The 19204-nt window shown below is 41.9% G+C and overlaps 2 protein-coding genes across 2 annotated transcripts in view; both read right to left on the reverse strand.

The window, feature by feature from the left end:
• The window catches only part of LOC104962462 (glutamate receptor 3-like), a 33218-nt gene extending 23501 nt beyond the window's left edge, over nt 1–9717 (reverse strand). The window contains exons 1-2 of the mRNA XM_010790898.1: nt 9483–9717; nt 8873–9031 (exon numbers count right to left, since the gene is read on the reverse strand). Of these exons, the coding sequence (XP_010789200.1) occupies nt 8873–9031; nt 9483–9561 (238 nt within the window). The 5' untranslated portion in view covers nt 9562–9717. The remainder of the gene's footprint in view (nt 1–8872; nt 9032–9482) is intronic.
• Nucleotides 9718–16649: 6932 nt separating this feature from the next.
• On the reverse strand, nt 16650–18778 carry LOC104962454 (ictacalcin-like). Its single transcript, XM_010790890.1, has 3 exons — nt 18669–18778; nt 17044–17189; nt 16650–16922 (listed from the first exon to the last, which is right to left on the reverse strand). The coding sequence occupies exons 2-3, from the start codon at nt 17179–17181 to the stop codon at nt 16782–16784; spliced, it is 279 nt and encodes a 92-aa protein (XP_010789192.1). The 5' UTR covers nt 17182–17189; nt 18669–18778; the 3' UTR covers nt 16650–16781.
• Nucleotides 18779–19204: the final 426 nt, after the last annotated feature.

The raw sequence follows: 19204 nt of genomic DNA on the forward strand, positions 1-19204 counted from the left end.
TGTGTGAAATGGCAAGAGCCTCACAATAGCACTCCACGAATTAACTATTGGAGGGAGAAACAGAGGAGGGCCGTGGATGAGCGAGCACATCATGTTCACTTAATTAACTAACTACCACCTCATTTATGACCAAACAGCAACATAAGAAAAACAAGTTGGAAGTAGACAACAACCGAAAAGTCCCACGCATATGTGATTCTGATTCTGCCCTTTACAACACTCATTCAGATTTGATTAATCTTGTGCATTCAATGTAAATCAAAGGAATATATTGGCCGCTTGTTATGGTGACAACCCAGATATAAGTGATTCGAGTGGCCTTGGTTTGCTCCTCAGGCCTGCCAGAAGTTATTTCTGCATCATGAGCAGTTTGTTCCGACACATCAACAGATCGGGCTCTGACATTACGTGGGTCTTCAATATGCAACTGCAATCACAGATGCCGTAATTGTCCATAACCCCCCCCCCCCAGTTTCCAGATGTGTAGGTCTGCATTATGTCTCTCATTGCATAAGATGTGTTTCATTTTAACCACAGAGGCTATTCATTGCACCTCATGTCGTATTTGCATCAATTTATCACTCCAAGGAATATGCTAATAACTTCCTTCTCTTGCTTCTCTCCTTCAGCCTGTATGCTAGAGTGCCCGTACACTAGTTTCACAAGGTTATGATGCTCCAGTGGCCCGGCGACTGTGAACTGTCACAGGCAATCAGTCATGATGGAGCCCTTGTTTCTGCACAGACATGCAGCTTTGGCAGGGCTCAGCTAGCGACCGCCTCTTTTAAAACAGGCCTGAAACGTGTGGATCAATCTGCTCAGTCGGCAGACGGAGAGAGCTCGAAGATGGAAGCCCCGTCGCACTGTGATCCAATATTTACTAGTTGGGAGAGTACATCGTGACACTCCCTGTTGATGTTTTGTATTCATCACAACGCCGCCCTGATGTCCTCTTCATTTTTGCCTGTCTTTAGCGCAGAAATCACTCTCCGTCACACACACAGAGGGGAACCCAGACAATAAACAGCTGATAACGGACCGACAAGATTAGACAGCATAGGTGCCAATTAATGCTTTTCTCTGCGCTCTTCAGCAATGATAAAAGGCTCAAAAGTGTTTTCTTTCATAAGCTGTTTGACCTTGGATAGGACAATGCAGTCAGCAGCTCCTTTTGAGCAGGACTTAGAATTCCCTCTTTTTCTTTTGCACCCAGTGAAGCCAGGCCAATGCAGTAACTTCCGATGAGGCACGATGCGGATGTGCTATTCCAGCTCAAGTAGGGGATTACTGATTCAGTGATTACGGGTATTGTAGGGGAGTCTAGAGAACGGCCAATAGCTGGCTGACTGTGACTGCGGGAACATGGCTGTAATGGGCTTTGAGGGAGAGATTAAATATATATAAAGGGAGAAATATAGAAATGAGAAGGACAGAGAGGGGGAGTTAAAGTAAAAAAAAACGCTGACTGCAATGTGAGAGATCTCTGCAGGAGATAAAAAAAGCTTTTCTTCATCTCTACCTGCTCCATCCCTGCCTATTCACAACCGGTGCGTGAGGGTAAATGACATTTTCAAATAAAAAGAAATCTCTGTCACAAACAATGTATTGCACTCTCCTTGAGAGGTTTCGTTCATTGAGAAAACTAAATGGGAAGCAGCCATCACATGGAGCCGAGCTGCTGGAAGACATATTCCTGACGCACCTGAGATGAATAGATCACAATGGCAGTTTGCCCCCTGTTCCTTTTACTTAAAATGCACCCCATGTGCAGGCTTTTTCTTATCATAAACAGTTTTTCCTCGCACAGAGCGAGGCAGCAAATGTGTCTAATGCACCACCAAGATTTGGTGTCTCCTCCTGTGCGGTCCCTCGTAGTGTTTATCGTTTGCTTTTTATATGTCCAGCCAGCTACTCTTGTTCATCACAACGCAGCGCTGATATCATCTTCAATAAGGGAACACAGACTTCGCCTGTCATTGTTGACTTATAGTCCAGAACCCACCCTATTATTTGAACAGTGGTGAACAGATGTGCGCAGCATAGATGGGCTGTCATGTTGCATCACGTCTGCTCACAAAAAACACGGCTGGATCTACGCTTTGCATTCATGGGTTTGTCATAAAGCTCACATGTGGGTCAGTGGTGCACAAATTATTCTTCAACCTATTCTTGGTTGGTTGCCTAATGGTTACATCAGGGGTTTTATTTCTCAGCTATGGCGTAAACATTTATTTTTGATAGACATGGTAATTTTATTGTCAACAAAATCTGTTTAAGTGTGGAAGGTTTCAGAGCCATCATGGATGTCCCTTATACATGTAAAGCATTTCCAGCAGTACCAGAAAAAGTGTGCATTACATAGCAAGCCTTAGTTATCATGCCAAGACAACACTCTGTTCAGTATTGTATGTTGGCTGTTTGTTTGAAATAACTGCATGTTATATAGGGTGATGATATCTTCAGGGTGCCATGGCAGTCCATTCAAAATCATTTCACCTTAATCCCTATTCTCACGTGCAATTCATCACACTTGCCTGTACACATTGAGCAGATAGATAAAGGAAATCAATAGGAAATCCAAAGACCCCGACATCCCCATAATAAGGCTGAACACACCACAAACGATTGATAACTATCAGGGCTGGGGAAATCTTTCAAAATACAGGGTTATATGTGTGATTTAGTCATCTTTTAAATCAAAACATGTGTCCCTATGCTGGATTCCTTTTTGGTATTCTGGAGCTGCAGCAGTGGCCAAATGCCCAGTGTTTGTGAAAGATATATGGAGATTTGAAGCCACCACAGCAGCGCGGGAGGATAGCTGTTTTTTTTAATCAAATAACGACTGCCAGCGTCATTGATTCCAAGACAAATAACACCCCGACAGCAACACTTCTCCTCAGGTAAGGTTTAAGACGATCTTTTGATATTCCGGTTAAAAATTCATTGTGTTGAATCTGCCTCCGAGTGTTCTATGTTTCCTAGTCTGAATCTCATTACTGCTTCAGTGGTGTGCCTACTTATAAATAAATAAATACATGAAAACACAGCAGAGGGCATCTCAGGGCCAGGAAATGATGTCAAAATGATATTCCATTTTAAGGTTTGGCTTTCGGAGTATTTTCAGCCTTTTATATGTTTGCCTTATGTGACCACAACAAACAATTCAAGCCCTAGCAGGGATGCCAGCAAGACTTCAAGAAAATTATACAAATTAAATTCATCTGCACTTAATTTTAAGACATGCACTGTGTTGCTCTTATGTTGTAGCAATTAGCACTTGTAAAAGCAAGTAATAGTGTTTATAAAAAAAATATGATAAACTCAGCCAGACAGTTTTCCGCCTGAGTCAGATTTGAACATGTGACTTTCTCTGCCTCGTACTGTTTTTTTAATCTGAGCAACACTGTCAATCACTGGCTTCTGCTGACGTCCTGCTTCTCTCAGAGGGCTTCCTGGTCCCAGAGCATGTAACCTCATCATGGGCCGTTACTGTAGCGCTCATCTGAGGCCCCACACACACCCACCTCGACAGACCTCTGAGACCGCCTGGCCTCCAGTTCACACGAGCTACTCTACAGCAGCTCGTGTTTCTCTCAGAGTCTTTTGCACAGTCATGGTGCTCATCAAAATACGCTCATTTATTCATGGCATTCCAGAGAAATCCTAGACTCAAAGATGGCAAATCACGTTTGCACAAAGACACAGGGTGAGCGAACAACATTTTTTTACCATGACCTTTACCTTGGATGAACGATGAAGTGTATCATGGGAGCTTTGGTACAAAAACACTGAGATATAAAGCAGAACAATTTTTAAGGAGGGAGATGGGATCTGTTTATACCATGTGTGACTGCATATGCCTACAGTGTGTTTGAGTGTGGCTCTTGTGCACACACACGCATGCACATGGCTATGCATCGATAAATAAACCTCCATCTGTGTCTCACAACACAGCTGGGCTGAGATGGCATGTCCCAGCACAACCCCCATAGCCCGGAGAAGTGGCTCTCTGTCATTCACTCGCACACTTAAGTACACACACACTCTCCATATATAAACTCAAACATCCTTTAGTCCAATTATTTTTACCTCTTGCTTTCTCTCACTGCAGTCGTCCTCTCTATCCTCCGACTACTTAATTCCCCTGCTCTGTCCCAGCTTCCGCCATGTTACCCCGGTCACACCTTTCAAGCTGAGTTACAGCCTGCAAGGACGAAAGAAGTGTGGCACTAGTACAATCACCTGAGGAGCTTCTCTCGACCATAGCCTTTATTTGTCAGGTCCATGCGCTGCAACAAAAAAAACTCCCGCCTGTCGCTTTGTTTACCATCCAACACACCAACAACAGCCCCAAAACTATAGACAACAATACACCCGAAGATTTGGTAAGGGCCCTTTTCCTCTGTGCTTCACAACATATGCCATTTGCCAGTCATAGCATAGCATAGTCATTTGCCGCCGGTGCAAAGAGACTGTTGGTGTTTCTGGGCAACATGTGCAGAGCCAGCACTCTCAGGGTGGGCGTAAAGGTCATCGAACAAGATGTCTCTAAGAATGTGTTGTGTCTAGACAAAAAGGAGTGCACTATAATATTGAGGGCTTATGGTAATGCCAGTCAATGAAGTTGATTTCCCAAGTCGACATACAAGCGAGTATTCTTCCTGACTGCTGAATGAAACGCACTGGACTCCAAACCTTTTCTGTCCTGACTCCTGACATTGCTCACAGATTATCACGGTTTACTTTTTCTTAAGCACACAAAGTATGTGAGATAATGATTTTTTTTTCAGGCCGATGCTTCACACTGACAAAACAGCAGCGGAAATGTCTAGCATCAGATCATCAGTTGTTAAAGGACACATATGCCATTTTCTAAACTATACTGGTCCCCTTTGTTGACAAAAGTTAGAATTGAAGATTAATGCCATTCTTATAACTGTACATTAAAGGTGGGGTAGGTAAGTTTGAGAAACCGGCTCGAGATACACTTTTTGTTATATTCCATGGAATGTTCTTAACATCCCGATAGCAATGAATATCTGAAGTGCTTTGACAAAAAATCCATTAAACAAATGGTCATCTGTGGAAGCCGTAGTACTGTAAACGGCCTGGCTAAAATAACTGGATGGCCTACCTGCCTGTCAGCCTTCCATCTGTGCACAAACTTATCTCGTGCCCTCATTGGTCATGTGTGCGTTCGTGTGTGTTGGAGGAGGGGCTCTGAAAGGAAGTAGCAGATTTCTTCCGGCTGCGTATTTTCAAATTCTAGCGCACTCGAGCTGGTTTCTCCAAAATTACCTACCCCACCTTTAAATACGAAGCCTCAGCTAGCAAAAGGTTAGCTTAGCTTAGCATAAAGACTTGAAATGTGCAGAAACAGCTAGCCTTTTTCTGTCCAGAGGTAACAAAAAATATCTACTGTATAAGCGTCTCTAAAGCTTAAAGATTAACAAGTTATAACGCCTTCTTTCTAAGTTAAATGTGGTTCATACAGACAAAAGGAGCAATACGTAGTGAACGTTAACAATTTAACTGCATACAAATAGTAAATTGCTGTGAAAAATCGAAGACGCGTTCATTCATACTGGACCAGATTATATTTAACGCCTACTTTCCAACAATTGTAAATATGTTTAGACCTTGAATACCCCAAACTAAAAAGCTTTTTGAGGGGACCTTGCAACTGTAAAAAAGGTGGGAGACGGTGGCTAAAATGTGCGGCCAAAAAAAGCATCTGCTACTGCCAGGGTTTAAAGACCTGAAGGATTCGATGAAGGAAGGGAAGGCACATGTAATAGGGCTGGCAGAGGGGACACACACCATTAGCCTAATGACAGAATGAGCAATGAGGAATAGGGAGATGAGATTCAAAAGCCAAGCATTGCAAAATGTGCCTTTAACAGGAATCAAGGCGAGTAATCTAATACATAGCGTGGCAAAGAAAGGCGGAGGGGGGGCTTGATGTTTTCTTCGCCTCAGGTAAAGTAAGAAGAAGAAGGGTAAACAGGAGAGAAAAGGATGGCAGTGTCATTAAGTTGGATAGCCGTGACCATCAGGAGCATTAATGCTGTCTACTTTGCTTTCTTCAAACCGGAACTCTTTGCTTTGAACTCCTTCTGTCTTCTTTGTGAGTGTACCTGACTCCGAGTTTCCACAGCTATTATGGACCCTGCATTGGTAATTACACATTTCACAATTTCTGATGTCACTTCAAAGCAACAACAGCCCCACCACCAAAGCACACACCATGCCTCTGCAGTACAAAGCCCAGCCTTAAGGATTACTGAAGCCACACATTGTTTTGCTGCCGGCCACTAATTCAATTAATGGCATATGGTTTTTAAGCTGACTTGAAAGAAATTATTCTCACACGGGACTGTCCCTTCATCACACATAAGGATTTCCATGTTTTGTTTTTAAAAAGGAAATAAACGGCAGCGAGTTTAATTAGAATTACTGTATGCACATCCTCTTGTTTCTCCGCCTCTTATTATATTACTTTTAGAGGATGTAAAGCAATTGAGGGGGAGTGATCTAAATGATGAGTCAGAGCAGAACTTTGGCAGTGTTCGTCCCAGAGTAAAGGGAGAGTGCACACTAAAGCAGAACATCCCCTTCAGGAAGAGAAACCAATGCAGTCATTTCAACTTCTATGCATGGCCTTAGGCAGCCAGAATTCATCTTAATTTGAACTATGAAGCTTGCCTCAAAATAGATGTACTCCCCAAACATGCATGAATGCCACTCTTGAAAAAAACACAAGTTCAGATCGCCCTGTCATAAAATAGATGTGCGCTACTGCTGACTAAGGTCTGACTCACACACATGGGGCTATTGATGACGGAGGAGATTTGAATGTCCACTAAATAATTGTGACAGTTTGCAGAAGAAACAACAACGCTGACAAACAAACATTTTAGGACACAAGAGGTCCTCAGTCACCAGAGTCAAAGACTCAAAGGCCTGGAAGTCAGCAGATAAGTGATATCTAATAAGCGTCATCTCTATTTTGTTCGCTACATTGGTAGAGACAATCTGAGGTGCTTATGGACTGTAGTGAGCGCAGCATGAGCTGTCTGTGGTGTGGAGCTCAGCTTGACGAGAGTCTCCTGGCACTACTTTAAAAAAAAGGCTTAGATCATACATTACAAAGATCTGTTTTGAAACCGTCTCTCTCAGAGTTTGTTGATTGTTTCACAATGAATAATTGGATTTTTTAGTATAGAACTTCTTCCTTTATAATGTAGAAGGTTAACATGCCGAACTAAGGAGAAATTTCACGCAGAGCAGATTATTAATATGCACATCAAAGCAAGAGAGAGGCTCTATCCTAACATTATAATACCATTTGACAATCGCTCTCCTATTTTTGCATCATTGAGCAATGCATTTCTTTTAAGCATTGGTTACTCTGCATCATTCACAGCTCACAGCGTTCTAGTATAAGAAGTTCAGGGCAGGTCTGAGACAGTGCTCTTGATGGAGATGGTAAGACGTGGCAGTGAGAAAAAGAAACGGGGCCACGGCTCCCACAGGAGCCACTTCTTCACACTGAAGCTCTGTCTGCCCCTGAATTTAATTAGATTCTGATATCAAGCCTTTTTTTACTATGCTTCCCTTCCTCTTCAACATGCGTGAAATTGCACTGCACTATCTATTATTTATTCACTCTCATTTGCTTATTGTTTCTTATGGATGCCTTCGTTAGGGCACTTGCAGCTCTGCTGCCTGTGATATGACGCTGTGCTTTATCTCTCTCGCTGCGCAGACCCACCTCCTCTGCAGGTCTGAGCCCAACTCATTTGCTGCCGATGGTTGGGGAGCTATGGATTTTTCCCCCCTTCCACCCAATGACAGCACTTTGAGATGCTATGAGGGCTGGGTGCTAATGAGCTGAGTCTGCAATGCTGGGGAGATGCTCTGTAACACAGGGGGAGTCAGAGGACGGGCAGGGGGAGATGCTCGGGCACATGGAGAGTCAGAGGGGCCATTATGACCGTGCCTCACATGGGTTAGAGAGACTCAATCGCACCAGTCAGTGTGTCTCTGAAGCCGGCCATTCAACACAGCCCAACTCATCTTTTTAAACGACATCACAAAATGGAATGCCCGACTATTTCTTCCCCTTTTGCCCATTTTAGGAAACTGCAGCCAATGGGGGACGTAACAAAAAGGGTTGTTTGTTGGATCAGACACTGCACCAGTTGCACAATGGGATAGAATATAAATAATAGCACACATGAAGAGGGAAACGTGTCATATAGCTACTGCACCAATGGAAATCCTCTCTTCTTGAATAGTCCAAAGTTTATGGTGAAAATAAAGATATTTATAAATCACAGTTATACAATCCACATCCAATTTTGCTCCAACTCCTCTGGTGCTGAGTCTTTACACAGGGTTCGTTTAATTGGCTGAATTCTCAAGGCCTGCATGTGTACACTAGGATGCCAAAGGAACTTATTTTACGGTGTGGAAATCATGGATTTGTATTACATCACCTCTGTACAACTCAACAGACACAAATGGAGTTAATGTGTGTTATCAGTCAAAGCTGCATTCTCTGTAAAATCAAATGTAAATTTATATTAAAAAAAAAGTATGTATTCACTTTGAGGTAAAAACCAGGAAAATAATATAGGATTAATAAGAAAATAACCTACTGTATATAAATCTGTAGGCTATTTGTACATTCCTGTCAGGCGTTAATACCCAGAGGGAAGTGAGATGAACTTGACTGCTCTGCCAGGATTGAGATGTAGCCTCTATAAAGTCCATGTATGACTTTGACATAAATAATGCTGCACGCTCTGCTGTGGACATAAGTGGGGGAAGAATCTGGACATGACTGAAATAGAAGCACACTTACACGCATGGGTGACTGCAAAGCTGTTGGACGACTCGAGGTTGTCGACATTGTAGAGGAGGTGGAAAGGCTTTTCAGTGGTGTTTTGGTTGGTGTTGTAGAGTTGGGCAGCAAACCTGAACGCGCTGTGCTCCTGCACCGTGGAACGCATGAACAGTCCCCCTTTAAAGAGATGGAAAACAAGATCAGAAAACGGATCTGTGTCTTTACAGTGTAATGTCAGTGTCGGACCACATTTTATTCAGCGAGCAAGAACTATATACGTCCCGCTGTAAAAGAAAGCAGGCTGCCTGGATATTTGAAAGAATAACTATCACGCATTTTTTACCAGTGCGCCTGTCTGTAACTCTTCAGATCGAGCGGGGCAACTGTCTCCCGTCTTCCTCCTTATATACACTTGTTTATTTTAGCCAGCGATTACAATGACACAGACAACAAAAGATTTAACCGACAGTTTCACAGAATCAGGCGCTTTAACAACGCAGCATACGTAAAATCAAGTTGTCTCTCATAACATTGCGCAGAGCTCCGCGCACATCTATCCGGTGTAAAATTGCAATCTTTATCAAGACAAAGCACATTGCAGCTTTTTCAACAAAGCAAAGACACTTACCGATACTAATCTGATTGGGAAAGCCTGCGTATGATCTGTCAAAGAGCCACAGTAGCAACAAAACCGCGCGTTGTGCCATTTTCTCCGACCTATCTGTTCAACTCCTTAAAAGGGTCTGTCTGAGCAAATTCATATGTTCTGGATGGAAGCCGGGCGCGATGGAAATCCAGTGGATAGATGATGGTCGCTCACAGTGCACCAATTAGGTTCATTGAGGTGCAGCCCAGCTGCAGAGCATTTTTTTGCAACTAAGAGAGGCAGAGAGAGCGAGAGGGAGACCGAGAGAGGAGGGGTGGGCTAGTGGGGGGAGAATGAGCTGATCTGAACTCCGATTGGACCCTTCGCGGCGGGCCAATGTTGGTCAAACTTGATCTGACTTTAAATTAAAAAGCCTCAGCCCGCTAGATTACGACGGCTTGGAATAAGCGCTGCACTTGTCAATATTAGCCTTCTGTCGGCCGAATCAATAGAAACACTGCAATCTCAGGTGGCCAATGACTCTGAGCTGCCCGGCCACTGCCAGCTGCTGCATATCTCCACGATCTGCGAGGGAATATGCAGAGCTGCGGTTATTGCCACAGTGGGAAAGTTTATGTGCTGGCTTCTCAATTCATTTTGCAATCTTACCCTATCCGTTTTTATCTACATGTTTTAGGTTAGAGAGAGGTACTGTATAACAATACATGATTCTAAGAGATAAACTCAATGCCTGCTAACACACGTGTGAGAGGGGGAAGGGACATATAGCCAACAGAGCTGTCTGTGGTCCTGAAAATAATAATGAAAAGCTGAAAGTGACTAGACAAAATAAACCTGCTGTCTTATTTCGATTCTACCTCATTGGAAATACATCAAACCTTCTTTAAATGATTGACCATCATCAACCAACTGATATCTCTCATTCTTATTTTATTTACTTTCAGTTTCACCCTGTCTCTAATGAGACATCTATCATTCCTGTGATTCTGCCAGAGAGAACAATTAAAGGATTACTGGCCCGTTTATCACCCTCAGCAAAGGGCTTTGAAAATTGAGTTTTTAAAATTGCACTGCAAATGGCTAAGGCTTCAGCTATTGATACTGCCACGCACTTAGTTCGCTTTAACACATGACTTCTGTGTGTCCTGTTTAAACTGTGTAGCAAAACGGTGTGAAACCTGGTCCGAAAGAAAAAGTGTGATGTGTTTAAGAGAACCAAAAATAGGTTTCAGATCTGATGATGAGTTGCATCAATTTTGACATTTACATCAATAACACAAGTGGGACCTGTGAAAGTGTGCTGTTAATAATTGATGCCAATCAAGTAATGATATGGCTTGACCCCGCTATCCTTTCCATACAGGGTCAAATGTAGCTCTGTTCCCACGGCTGCCTGGCTCTCTAGGGGTGAATCTTGGATGACATCCCATTGATTCTCTGCTCTCCCTGCCTTCCTGTCAGCGTAGGAGGACGCTTGTTACCTGACCTTAATGCCTGAAGTCATAATGACCAATGCTAAACTGTGAAGCACTGCTATATCCACAAACTCATAATCACATTACACCTGCATCACATACAAGCAATGGTTGTTTTAGTGGATAATCAGAGGCCACCTGTGATATTGTTTTTGCTAAGTTGTATCGGAGAATTAACTGGCAGCATACCAAAAGAGCTATTTAATTGGTCCTTTACAGTGCATGCTGCTACTCAGTGTGAATAGAGCTAATCATGCTTTATTTCAAACAAAACCGGTAAAGAAAAAACATTATTCGCTGCAAGGGGAGCCAGAGTGTTTCAGATAAGGCCTCGATATAATTGATATTAAATGGTGATGATTGCGCTGCATTATTTGCAATTAGGACATTTTGGCCATGCGGCGTAATCCTCAAAGCTCTTCCGTTGCAGGAATTCAATTTTGTCACAAGTGTAGAAAATCACAGATAGGATCTATATGAAAACAAATAATTATATGATATGCCTTCCAGGGTTTTGAAAACACTCACAGGAGAAAACATGCCACACTCGCACTCGAGCAGGCATAGCGAAAAGGACTGAAAAATAGATGAAAAGATGTTGCCTTTTATCTCATGATGATGATGATGATGATGATGATGATTCACAGGCTATAGCTTTGAGCACCGGAAGAGTCACCGGCAAGAATTATTCATTTGCTCCCTGCCTTCTCTTCCTAACACAACAGGATAAAACCTTCCCATTTGCCTCGTTGAGGTTACATGAGCAAACAGGTTAGAAAGTATATCATTTATTTTAAAGAAAATGACATTATCGGTCTCTATTGGGTCTATTGGCTACAGAGTGTTAGTATTTTTAGGTTTGACTGCTCATGGTTACAAGATGTCTTGGTCATATGAAAAAAAACAACAACCATGAGTTTTGCTTTCTTCCTTTGATTTGGATCAACTTTAAAATGGTTTCCCCAGAATTGCATTCAAATCAGGCCAGATGTCTTTTTTTGTATTCTTGCTGACTGACAAACACAAAGACAAACTAGGCGAAACATAACTTCCTGGCGGAGGTAATAATAATAATTATCCTTAGTGGCTCAACGAGGGGAAAGTTGTCCAATATTATTCAAGAAAAAAAGGCTTTATCTTTTTTACTCATTCCTTGAAATGTATTTTGACTTCAGATTTCTCTTGGGAGCTTGTGTTCTTAAAGAAATCATTGTGCATAACAAATGCAAAAGCCATACAATTATGTTTTTGTTTAACAATACTGTAGAATGAATCGTTGAAAGTCCTTCACTTCCTTGAAATGTCATAAAAGTACATCTCAAGCCTGAATTGGACCATCATTATGTACAGAGGCATCAATTGAAATTGAACATTACAGTGTTGTGAATCTAAAGGAATATATAGGCCATATTACTGCTAAGATGTAACATCGGTTGGCACATGGGTGTTGCAGATTGAAAACCCTCGCCCACCACTGCAGCGTTCAGTTCTAATCCGTGGCTCCAGTGTTTCCAGCTCCATGAAACCCAACTGGCAGCATTCCTCGTAGCCGCGCTGTTGACTCCTACTGGTCGGCGGTGACGTCTTTGTGGAATTTGCTTTGCGATCTGCAGGCTTTTCTTTGAACCTCTGCATGCGCTGCACCCTCCTGGTGGAGCTCCTCGTTGTCAGGAGAAAGAAGCAGCTGGTGACTCCATGAGTATCGGAGGAAGCACATGGTCTTCCAAACCCTCCCTCCTATACTCCCTAGGAGAGCAGCCGGCATTACCGCAGCAGGTTCTGCAGCGCATGGGGACTCGGCCTTATAAATACAAATAAAAACATCAGCAGATGAATAGGACTGCAGGTGCGACTGAGCCAAAAGTTGATGTTGCATAAGTTGACCGTGAAAAACATAGAGCAGGTGTGTTCAAACTACGGCCCAGGGGCCAAATGCGGCCCGTGGACCATTTTGAATCGGCCCTCAGCAAATAAAAAAAGTATAATGACTTAAGTATAATAAACTTCTGTACTTCTTAAATATATTATGTTCAAATGTATTACACAGTATTAACGTGTTAATAGGCCCAATTTTCAAATAAATGCAGTCAATTCAAGTTGAAAACATGTTCTCACAAATCTAAATTGATAAGAAAAAAGCCCAATAACACATTTACATAGCAACCTTGAAATACACCCTTCATATTTCCCCTTATTATAAGCAATCTGAAGCTTCTGTTTTAAGGAATGAGCTGCCAGCACAATAAATGAACCCCTCTTGAGAGCTGTGAGCGTTTTTTTTCTTAAAGCATACATTGGATTGACTTTTCCTTATAACAGAACTTATGAGGTAATAAACCTCGAGTCAGTGGCCCTGCCCTTCGTATATGTTTCTGTATGTGGCCCTCGGTGAAAAAAATGTGGACGCCTCTGACATAGAGGCTTAGACAAAACCACATTCTAATTCACTATTTTATCTAAGATAATATTAGTTTATGTGACGATTCATCCATGATCACAAGAAAGACAAAGACAGTTGTGTAGAGATAAGAAAATACTTATTGTGATCAAGAGAAACATTAACAAAAGTGATTGGTTCATCCCACAACTCATAATGGTGTGAGACAAGAACAAACCTCTCGTCTCAGAGCCTCTTTATGTAAGGTCACAGGCTTGGCATCCAGTGACTTGCAGATTCAGATCCAGGTGTTTGAATACATTCTTAAATCAGCTGCAGATTACCTCAGAGCTTTAATATAATGGGCTGCCGTGCATCAAGGCTTTACGTTTCCAATCTACACTGATTACTTTAATTTAGCAAGAATCATTTTCAAAAAGAGTGCAATCAGGAGAAATTCGTTTTTTATGTGAAAGCCTTACAAAACAGCCTGTGAATGTAATATTTATCTGTATGAGCAGGACTGGTCCCATGATCATATTGTTGGTGCCTTTGCTCACATATGACGCAACTTTCAAGTCTCTCTTTTTCCTACAACTCAGTGCACAGGCACATCACTCCTACCCTGCTGGGAAACTGAATTCAGCAATCATAGGAATGGGTTCCTTTGGTGAGATGCACATAATGAGAGGGGGTGAATTAGTATTGTAGAAAATATGCAGTTAAACAAGCATTATGCAGCTCAAACTCAATGATATTTGGAGAGCTATTCCGAGAGCCCATCAGTCTTGGCCAGATGTTGGAGACTGATAAGAGACTCCGCTCTCAAGGAGCTCTTCTTTATTCTGTCAGTGCCTCTTCCAATGAAAGAGACTTCGAGAAGGCAGTGGCCTAAGCAGATAGAGAGGCTCCTGCCATTGTGGGGTGTCACGTAGATGTAAAGAAACAAGAAATCTAGGAGAATAAAACATTCTGTGAGTACACTGTTCCATGTGGAAATCACATTTGGTTAACAAAGTGTAAAAAAGGAAACATGTCCAGTGGGATAAAGCTCAGCGTATGTCAAGAGGCGGAACATTCTGATGGGAAAAGACGTGTGGGGGGGAATCGCGGGGAGCTCGCCATGAGGAAAATGGAAACGCATCATGTGGCATCAGATAAATGACGTGACATAGTTCAAGGGATGATGGAAAAAGTGGCTACCCCAGTTCCACTATTTGAATGCCAGTGCGTGCTGCGCCACAAAACCATCCCGCGCTTTGGCTCCCCAGCAAACAGTCTTTGGCCTGAGTGTGACAGCGGCAGTGTTATCAGCTGCACAGGCTGACACACTTCACTCTGCTGCCTCTGGCTCTGCACAGTCAGAAGCATGCGACCGCAGCAGTCAGCGCAGCGTGGCAGGAAGACATCTTCACCACATGAGCTTTAAGCTACATGGAAGAGGCCGTCTGCACGCAGAAGGGTACCTCACACTAACGTTTGTACACTTATGTACTACACAACATCGTTCATGCACATGTGCACGAGAGGTGGGTAACAGGGCATTTCTGGTTAATCATGATATCAGTGCATTTGTGAGGGCGGTCAGGAGCTTATTCATGCTCTATTGCTTAAATAATTAAAGTCCATGACACAATGAGAGTGGAAACAGAAACAAAAAAAGAAACTAATGTGATAATGTATTTGACATTGAGGTAATTTAATAAGCCCAATGGCAAAATAACGCTTATTTAAATTTAAAAAAATGTGTTTAAAGTGGACCTATCATGCTATATTTGAATAATATAGTGTAGGACCATACCGACATAAGGCATATTTATACTTTTTATTTTTCAAAATACCAAACAGATCATGCATTTTAGCCATTCCTCATTTCGCTCAATTTAAAACTGTCTTTTCATGGGCTGATTCTGTGAGAACAGCACCATCTACAGGCCTGGCATATGTAGTACAGCGTCTCCAGCGCTTTCGAACGGCAATGTCCGTGGCTGTCTCCTCCTGATTGGTGGAGTTGGCCCAATAGCCGTAGCGCCACTTCTGTGACGTCATAGAAGTGTTCAAATCTGGATCAGTGTGTATCAGATCCGTTGCAGCCCCTTTTTTAGAGATTTGGAGGAAAATAGAGAGGGTTGTGTTTTCTGACACCTGGTGAGTTCCCTGGAACACCGGGGACACACATTCATGTATAAAAGACGTACAAAAGTGCATTTTGCATGATAGGTCACCTTTAAGTCATAACAAGTTGTTTCCTTTACAAGGGTGGCTGGCTCCAGAATTTAGAGCAGAGGCCCTATCTTAACACAGCTGTCGTTACGGCAACAAAATAAATAAGCATGGATCACCTAGTAATTTTGAAGCTGTATTTCATACAAATAAAAACACAAACATTCCATTTAAGTTGTTGCATTCAAAATGATTTACTATTAGAAAACCTCTGCCCAGATCAGTTAATCAAAACAATCAAAACAACATTGTTTGGATGTTTTCTCACCAAAGTGGTTTTGCAGCAATTCAAGAAGATTGGAGAGTGAGACTTAGTCTTGCAGGAGCTGTCATGATACATAAACCATATCTCCAACCACTCATTCTCCCCTTGTGGTGGCTTGTTGGGGTTCTGGGTTACTTTATTTATAAAATAAATGCATTCAGGACAAAAACACAGGTAAGCCCCCCATTCACAAATGCAGTCTTACAAAGCGAAGATCTATCTATCGAAGTATTTAAGCCCCTTTATCTAAACGGATTTTGAAACAATATTTAAAAAAAAAATCTACTTATCAATGGTTACTTGGGTTTCCTACTCCCCTCCCCTCTCTCTTATTTTCATCACACTGATTTGTTGTCCTGTGACACGGTTTTAAAACTGACTTTATTTCAAATGATCTTGGTTGTTGATCTAAACTGGGACAGGCAGTCATGTGAAACCGAGGTGCTGATTTCTAATCGAAAACAACTTGTGGCAACTCACTATGTTACATTATTAACACTTCATGAGTCATAAGAAGACTGTTATGTATTCCTCGAAAAGGAAGTCTTGCTTTAAATAGAGTGCTTTGCTGAATGTGCTCTACCTCTATGATAATAGTAACATCAGTGACATCCTTCCTGTCATAACCTGCCATTATTTTTGTTCCTTTTCTGAAGTTAATCCAGCGCTAAGATTTTAAGGCAGAAAAGCTTAGTGTCAACAAAACCTAACCACTTCAAGTGTTTGGGCAAGTATCACTAGTACCATGAGCTTACTCAGTCTACACTGACTTGTCTCTGCAACAATACAATATAGTACCTATTATAATTCCCCCCCACACATGCAGTAAAACACAAAGAGCACGATCATGTGTTTCAAAGAAAAACCTTTATTTCATTGTGCATTACAATATAATGTTTTGTGACTTCATGGCTATTTAGCATCATCTCTCTCACAGGAAGGCTTGTCTTTATGCTGGCCCTCAGAGGACGCTTGGATCCTTATTTTTTGGTGAAGTGTCCGTGGCACATCACAGTGAGGCAGGTGACCATGTGGATAAACTCCTTGAAGTCCACACTGTTGTCCTTGTTTGTGTCCAGGCCTTCGAAGAGGCGGTCCACAGCTGCCTTGTCAGTGGCTTTCTGCAGGTGATAAAGTGTTGTAACTGGGCATTAGAAGCATTACAGACTGTTGTGATGGACAAATGCATGCATCCTATTGGTTGAGCAGAACTGAGATAGAGAGATGTCAGAGGTCACTTACCCCCAGCAGATCTCCAAATTCATTGTGAAGCAGCTCCTTCAGCTCTGCCTTACTCAGGGTGTTATTGTCCCCTTCCCTGCCAGCGTACTTACTGAAAGAGCCAATGAGGAGGGCCATAGCATTCTGGACGTCAGACATGATGATAGCTGATTTAAAAGGACACAAAGAATGAAGAGTTAAAAAGTCACATTATGTAATCCTGTGTTGGTTGCATGGTATTATTATCATGGGTGCAGGACCGATTGGCTTAGTGTTTAGCTCATAAAGCTTCACACAACAAACTGAAGTCTTCTTATGCTCTCATTTAGTGCTGCTGTGTCTCCATCTAGAGGCGGAGTCTGTTCACTTTTACTGACGCACACTGTAATGGATCATGTGGCATTGTGGTCAAATTCGGAATGTTAGCAAAGAACATCATTTACATCCACAACAAGAGGGGCTGGTTCCAGGGGAGAGAAAGACACTGATTTCATAGAAATAGAACAGGAACGCTTTTATGATCATTGTACATAATACATACAATTAGGAAGTGTCACTCAAGTTAAGTGAAGGTGAGAATCACAGAATAAAAACAAGTAAAGTATTCACTGTTGATATGAACAAGTTTCAAAATAGTTAACAAAATACAATGAAATATTGCACGATAATAAGAGAAAATTGTGCAAATGGAGGTGATCTACTTTTTTCACTAACTTAATTATGATAATTATTTTGCCTGTAATAGCTGTTTTTTCTCCTCCTGCTACAGTTCATGGCTGTATTTTTCAATATCCTGTAATTATAGAGACTAGTGTACACAAAGGAATGCAGTATAATTGTATTCATTTTTGAGTTCTGGAGCAGCAGACAGTGGCTGAGTGCTTTTGTTTCTTCTGCCAGTGTTGTTCTCTGGGTTTTCCATTGAGCTGGGTAAAAATAAACCCCAGCCACTTTTATTTCTACGCCACAGGACTCTAAAGCACGGTCTCTGCAGAGTCAGATATTGTTATGGCAACAGTTTAATCTCTATAGGTAACTCAGCTGAACTAGGTACAGAAACAGGTCAATACTTGATTAAAAGTCCCAGTAGTGATGTGTGATGCCTGTTCCCACAAAGCTGTATGTCTAAAAAGGTTTTTTCTTTCCAAAGACTCCATGAACCCCAGAGAGTCGGTTCTGGTTGTAATGTGACTCACATGACGCTGCTCCCTCTCTGGGGTGTGGTAAACGGAAACTGTGGCAGCAGAGGGTTTGTAAACAGATGGGGATTCAGGAGAAGTACAGCACAAAACAAATATCATATTACTGTTCCAATCTTTGATTTAGTTTGGATTGGAAGCAGGACGTCGATGCTAAATTCTGAATCGACAATGCCTCCGTAAAAAGCACATTCCAGACTAAAGTTAAACAGATAACTGGCACCGGAGCAACAGGAGAAATGTCCGTTGCAACGTTTGTTTCACAAGTAACTATGGTTTGCACTAAAACACATTAAAACAAAAAGATAACTCCGGAAACCCAGTAACTTTGAAGTTAGAAATGAAAAACACTGATGTTTTTGAACAAATGTGTTTGTGCATTCCTTTTGAATGAAGTGAATGAAATCAAACATAAAAAAACAAACATTGTTTAGATATTTTACTCACCAGAGTGGATTTGCAGAGATTTAAGAAGATCGGAGAGTGAGAGTCAGTCTTGGAGGATCTATAGTAATGGAGAAATACATGCAAAGGATGTTTTATACACCACCACACCCTTTATCCCTCCCCCCATAATGCTCCTTTCATCTCCAACCGCTCATTCTACTCCCCTTGTGGGGCATTAGGGTCCGAGCATGACAACTGTGGGAGGACCCTATTCACTTTGGGAATTATTATTGCGCAAACAAACCACAACCTTATGCAATGGTTTGATTTATAGGCATTTTATTTTACTTTAATAATAAATAAATACAACTTTATATCTGTATAAGTATCTGATAGTGCAGCATGCACATGGAAGTCTTGCAAAATGTTCAGGGGGGGTTGCAGTTATCTGACATTGTGGTATGACCTTAGAAGAAGTATGACTAGCTAAGTACCATCTGAAAACCTGAAAGATGCAAAGTTATTTAAATATTTTGTTTTCATTGAATGCACTTTCTGTGGCATGAGGGCCATTTTGCACAATTTGAAAATAAACA

Source organism: Notothenia coriiceps, unplaced genomic scaffold (genome assembly GCF_000735185.1).
Source record: "Notothenia coriiceps isolate Sejong01 unplaced genomic scaffold, NC01 NC01_scaffold00034824, whole genome shotgun sequence".
In the NCBI taxonomy this organism is placed as follows: Eukaryota; Metazoa; Chordata; class Actinopteri; order Perciformes; family Nototheniidae; genus Notothenia; species Notothenia coriiceps.

What these genes read in the sequence shown, in the direction of transcription:
- LOC104962454 (XM_010790890.1), bottom strand. Translation starts at nt 17,181, where the DNA reads ATGTCTGACGTCCAGAATGCTATGGCCCTCCTCATTGGCTCTTTCAGT. An exon ending in AATTTGGAGATCTGCTGGGG is followed by an intron (nt 16,923 to 17,043) that starts GTAAGTGACCTC and finishes TATCACCTGCAG; the next exon opens with AAAGCCACTGACAAGGCAGC.